The following is a 6,136-nucleotide window of genomic DNA, read 5'->3' as shown; positions in this document are numbered from 1 at the left end:
CATCCCCCCCACCACTCCTGTTAATTGCCTTGAGGATATTCCAGAACCACGAGAGTCTTTCAAAACTTCCAGCTGGATGTAGAGTGCCCTTCCCTTTCCCAATGGGGAAGAAGATTCCTTACCCATCTTGCTTCTCTCCCCAGGGAAGACCATCATGCATGACCCGTTTGCCATGCGGCCCTTTTTTGGCTACAACTTTGGGCATTACTTAGAACACTGGCTGAGCATGGAGGGGCGCAAGGGGGCCCGGCTGCCCCGTATCTTCCATGTCAACTGGTTCCGGCGTGATGAGGCAGGCCGCTTCCTGTGGCCAGGCTTTGGGGAGAATGCCCGGGTGCTAGACTGGATCTGCCGGCGGTTAGAAGGGGAGCACAGTGCCCAAGAGACACCTATCGGGCTGGTGCCAAAGGAAGGAGCCTTGGATCTCAGTGGCCTTGGAGCCGTAGACACCACTCAACTGTTCTCGCTCCCCAAGGACTTCTGGGAACAGGAGGTTCATGACATTCGGAGCTACCTGACAGAGCAGGTCAACCAAGATCTGCCCAGGGAGGTGCTGGCTGAGCTGGAGGCTCTGGAGGGACGTGTGCGCAGAATGTGACCTGAGGACCCAGTCTAGCAAGAGGACACAGCACACCACATCTAGGAATAATAAAGCCACCAGGCTTGCAGAAAATATGAGCCATTTGATATTAACTAACATCTCTGGGTGACATGAAACCAGGCCACACATATTCCCCTACACACTGTCCAATAATAAGAGATGCTCATTTATACATTTGTCTGTTTCATTTCCCACCTGTTTTTACAGGCTTCCCTCTAAAGCCAGCTCCACAATCTTCTTCCACCAGCCCCGGGAAGAAGCATAGCATGGTGGAATCAAGGATCTATCTTATAGGCAGCTCTACCATTGAGTCCTATAAGTAGGAATTGCTCAGAGAAGGCACTATCCACTGTGTCCTGAGGTCTTTAAAAAGGAGGGGGCTGGCGAGCACGGTGGCTCACACCTGAAATCCTAGCACCTTGGGAGGTAGAGGCAAGAAGATTACCTGAGCCCGTGGGTTCAAGACCAGTCTGGGCAACATGGTGAGACTTCATCTCTACAATAAATCAAAAAAACTAGCCAGGCGTGGTGGCACATGGCTGTAGTTCCAGCTACTTGGAAGTCTGAGGAGGAAGGATCACCTGAGCCCAGCAGGTTGAGGCTGCAGTGGCTGTGAACATGCCACTGCACTCCAACCTAGGCAATAGAGTGAGACTCTGACTTAAAAAAAAAGGGGGGGGGGGCCTCAGCAAGCTGCTCAGTATAGCCTCCAAGCCTAACATTCTTGATGTCTCACTCAGATATACAGAAGCCTCTATAACCTCACTCTCCAGTGAAGTGGTTCCATTGTCAGCTCTCAAACCTGCTCTTCCCCTGCCTAACCTTTAACTGAGAGTTGCAAGGAATTCACAAAAGCACCTTCAGTGTTAGGACAGCTAACACTTCTACACCACTTTCTGGGTACCAGGCACTGTTCTAAGCACATCATAAAACAACCCTTTGAGGGAGGTCCATTTTACAGATGAAGACAGAGGAACAGGGACACCAAGTAATTTGTCCAAGGCCACAAAGTCAGTGAACAATAAGGACCCAGTCTAGCAAGAGGACACAGCACACCACATCTAGGAATAATAAAGCCACCAGGCTTGCAGAAAATAAGGTAGATGATAACTGCATAGACATGTCTGTCATACCAGTATAGACTCCCAGAATTATAAGGACCTTATAAATCACCTATTCTATGCTTCTCAAACTTAAAAGTGCATATGAATTACCTGGGGACCTTGTTAAAATGCAAATTATCACTGAACAAATCTGTTATAGCCTGGAGACTGGTTTTCCTATGGGCTCCTGGATGCTGCTAACACTGTTGGCCTGGGAACCACAGTTTGAGTTAGCAAGGTCTTAGCCTAAACTCATCTGAAGTCAACTTTGGAGAGTAATCCGAAAAAAATGAGAGCAATGATCCCAAAGAAATTAGGACATCAGCTGAGAATAAATTTCCTGCCATCTGAATCTGGTTGAATGAATGTATATTCTGAAGTGGGTAAAACAGGAGTTCTTACCCAGAAAAAGAGAACAGACTTCAACAAATAAAATGCAATTAATGGGAACTCCTTCAAAGGGAAACCTGGAGGAGGAAACAAGTGTTCTCATAGAAAATGTCAGTGACCAGCTAGAATGCGTAAGGGAAGAAAAATATCTAAAGGTCAGAGTGGATCACATGCTACAACACAGTTAGCAATGGAATACACTGTACTTAAAAACATACATCCAGGTCGGAAGCGGTGGCTCAAGTCCATAATCCCAGCACTTTGGGAAGCCAAGGCGAGAGGATTGCCGGAGCCCGCAGGTTCGAGACCAGCCTGGGCAACATGGTGAGACCTCGGCTCTACAATAAATAAATAAATAATTAGCCGGGTATGGTAGCACACGCCTGTAATTCCAGCTAATTTGGAAGACTGAGGTGGAAGACTCGCTGGAGCCCAGTGGGTCGACACTGGAGTGGCCATGAATGTGCCACCGCACTCCAGCCTGAGCCATAGAGTCAGACTCCAACTCAAAAAAATAAATAAACACACTTGTTTATTAAGTTATCTTTATTAATGTTCAAATTGACCCACATTTGGCCATGGGGGCTAGGCCAAGAGGAACTGAGTCCTTTTGACATGTTACTGCTTGCTTCCTTGCTATCTGGTATAAAGTGTTCCACATTCATCTTGTTCATTTCCTGTTCATTGCAGCTGGATTGGTCATTGTTTCTACAAGGTCTGACAATTAAGTTTGCCAATTTGCCACCTTGCGCTTGTGTTGGCAGCACTGTACCAACAACTCAGTAAGGTTTCACAATCTTGATATGTCAGTGTCTCACAGCTGTGTTCATGTTGACGTGTGGCCGTGTCTTGCTAAGTGGCATTCATCTATTGTTGCATGTTTTTGTGGGCCGTCATGAGAATGTTGGAGTTTTAATTAGAGCAACAAACAAACATCAAATTTCCTGTTAAACTTGGCAAGAGTAGAAGTGAAATCAGGGACATGTTAATCCAAGTTTATGGGGAATAATGTCATGAAGAAAACAGCAGTGTACAAATGGATTACACATTTTTCTGAGGGGTGAGAAAGCATAACTGATGAAGAGAGCAGAACTGACTAAAACATTGCAAAAATTCATCGAATTCTGTATCAAAATTGTTGGCTGACTGTGAGAAGCATAGCAGGCCAAATAAACATCAATAGAGAAACAATTAGAAAAATCGTAACTGAAAACCTTGGCATTAGAAAGGTGTGTGCAAAACAGTCACAAAGGAGCTCTCGCATCACAACAATGCACCAGCTCACACAGCACTGTCTGTGAGGGATTTTTTAGCCAGTAAACAAATAACTGTATTGGAACACCCTCTACTCACCTGATCTGGCCCCCAATGACTTTTTCTTTACCTGAAGACAAAGGAAATATTGAAAGGAAGACATTTTGACATCAAGGGTAATATAATGATAGCTCTGATGGCCATTCCAGAAAAAGAGTTCCAAAACTGCTTTGATAGGTGCTGGCATCAGTGCATAGCTTCCCAAGGGTACTTCAAAGGTGACTGTAGTGATATCCAGCAATGATGTATTTTTCTAGGATGAGTTCATGAACTTAATAGTCACACCTTGTATACCTTTTTGGTGGATAGAGACAGGAAGATAAAACCTCAGTGGCTAGGCACAGTGACTCACACCTGTAAACCCAGTACTTTGGGAAGCTGAGGTGAGAAGATTTCTTGAGCCCAGGATTTTGACACCAGCCTGGGAAACATAGCAAGACGTTATCTCTACAAAAAATAAGCCAGGCATGGTGACAAATGCCTATAATCCTAGCTACTCAAGAGGCTGAGGTGGAAGGATTGCCTGAGACCCAGTAGGTCAAGGCTGCAGTGAACAGTGATCACTGCACTCCAATCTGGGCAGCAGAGTGAGATGCTGAATCAAAAACAACAGCAAAAATCGTTGGGTGTGGTGGCTCACACCTGTAATCCTAGCACTTTAGGAGGCCAAGGCAGGAAGGTTGCTTGAGCTAGAGACCAGTCCAGCCTTGTCTCTACAAAAAAATATTTAAAAATTAGATACCTGGGAGGCTGAGGTGAGAGGATTGCTTGAGCCCATGATCATGCTACTGTATTCCAGCCTGGGCAACAGAGTGAGAACCTAACTCTTCCCCCCAAAAAAAAACTTTAAAAAAGGCAGTGGTGGCCAGGCTCAGTAGCTCAGCCTGTAATCCCAGCACTTTGGGAGGTCAAAGTGAGTAGACTGCCTGAGCCTGTGGGTTCGAGACCAGCCCAGGCAACTTGGCAAGGCCTCGTCTCTACAATAAATCAAAAACTATCTGGCTGTGGTAGCGCATGCCTGTAGTTCCAGCTACTTGGAAAGCTGAGGCAGTAGGATCGCTGGAGCCCAGCAGGTCAATGCTGGGGCGCCGTGAGTGTGCCACTGCCCTCCAGCCTGGGCGACAGAGTGAGACTCCAACTCAAAAAAAAAAAAAAGCAGTGACTCATGCCTGTAATCCTAGCACCTTGGGACGCACAGGCAAGATCCACCCAAGCCCAGGAGTTCGAGACAAGACTAGGAAACTTGGCGAGATCTTGTCTCTACAATCAATTTAAAAAATTAGCCAGGTGTGATAGCACGTGCCTGTAGTTCCAGCTACTTGGAAGGCCAAAACATAGGGATTGTCTAAGCCCAGCAGGTTGAGGCTGCTGTGAACGTACCACTACCACTGTACTCAAGCCTGGGCAACAGAGTGAGACTCTGACTCAAAAACAAACAACCCTCATGCCGGGCTCGGTGGCTCAGCCTGTAATCCCACGCCTTTGGGAGGCTGAGGTGAGTGGATTGCCTGAGCCCGTGGGTTCGAGACCCGCCTGAGCAACTTGGCGAGACCTCATTTCTACAATAAATCAAAAAATCAGCCGGGCGTAGTAGCGCATGCCTGTAATTCTGGCTACTTGAAAGGCTGAGGCGGCAGGATCGCCGGAGCCCAGCAGGTCGAGGCTGTGGTGGCTGGGAGTGGCCACTGCATTCCAGTCTGGGCGACAGAGTGAGACTCCAACTCAAAACAAAAACAACAACAACAAAAAAAAACCCTCATGAGTTCATACTGATATGTTCTATTCAAAATCAAGGCTAAAGGTTTTTACTTCTATATTACATCTGTAGCTTCTATCATCTATACCAAAAAATCTGGTTCTCAAGGACACGAAACATGAGAGTATTAGAAAATCCCGTAATTACTCAGTTGCTGTCTAGTCAACACATTTTTAAGTCCCTGGGTAAATAAGCACGCTCCCCCTTCCATCCACACAGAGTATGTTATAAGAAATCAATGTATAAACATATGCATGGGCACCAATCACTTGGCATGACTGAACTGTCCCAGGAGCTCGTGGGGTTATCAGGTTGGGGTCCGGGGAGAGGCAGACAGGGTTAGCTGGAGAATGAACAGGGCACTTTCCTTCTCTCCTCACCAGCACAGCCCGCCCTCTAGTGGGGACGCTGAAGAGCAGGAAACAGGCCAAGGCAGATGGAACAGGAAGTCAACCAGCTGACATTTACTTAGCAGTTACCACAAATGGTCCTAAAATGGGTGCTGAAGGTAGAAAATCTCTCAGTGGCTCTAAGTGACTTTAAGTGTAGCTGGGGAGGGAAGAGGGCGCCTAAATGAAGAGCACTTTACAAACTGTAACCAAGCAACGTGCCAAATTTCAAAATCAAGAGTGGAAAGGCCAAACTGAGTATATCAAAATGACTTAACTGTAATTTTTAAAGAAATGTCACTTTTTATTTATTTCAACAGAACACATAGTATACCCTAAGATATAAATGCTCATATACATATTGAAAATGATTATGGGCCAGCTCTGTAGCTCAGCCTGTAATCCCAGTGCTTTGGGAGGCCGAGGCGAGTGGATTGCCTGAGCCCACGGGTTCAAGACCCACCTGGGCAACTTGGCGAGACCTCTTCTCTACAATAAATCAAAAATTAGCCGGGCATGGTAGCACACACCTGTAATTCCAGCTACTTGGAAGGCTGAGGCAGATGATTGCCAGAGCCCAGCA

The 6,136-nt window shown here is 46.5% G+C and overlaps 2 protein-coding genes across 4 annotated transcripts in view; one reads left to right on the top strand and one right to left on the bottom strand.

Annotated features, from left to right (window-relative positions):
• Positions 1-773, top strand: part of PCK2 (phosphoenolpyruvate carboxykinase 2, mitochondrial) — an 8,416-nt gene extending 7,643 nt beyond the window's left edge. For 2 of the 3 annotated variants that reach the window (XM_008069744.2, XM_008069745.2), the window contains exon 10: positions 144-772. In XM_008069744.2, coding sequence (XP_008067935.1) covers positions 144-598 — 455 coding nt within the window. In that variant the 3' untranslated portion in view covers positions 599-772. Of the gene's footprint in view, positions 1-143 lie in introns of all 3 variants that reach the window. The other variant, XM_021718419.1, reaches the window with a different exon arrangement.
• The window catches only part of NRL (neural retina leucine zipper), a 29,595-nt gene that overhangs the window by 18,773 nt on the left and 4,686 nt on the right, over positions 1-6,136 (bottom strand). The window lies entirely within an intron of this gene.

Source organism: Carlito syrichta, unplaced genomic scaffold, assembly GCF_000164805.1.
Source record: "Carlito syrichta isolate Samal-C Ts95f unplaced genomic scaffold, Tarsius_syrichta-2.0.1 Scaffold312194, whole genome shotgun sequence".
Taxonomy (NCBI): domain Eukaryota; kingdom Metazoa; phylum Chordata; class Mammalia; order Primates; family Tarsiidae; genus Carlito; species Carlito syrichta.
This window is presented reverse-complemented; position numbering and strand designations above follow the sequence as displayed.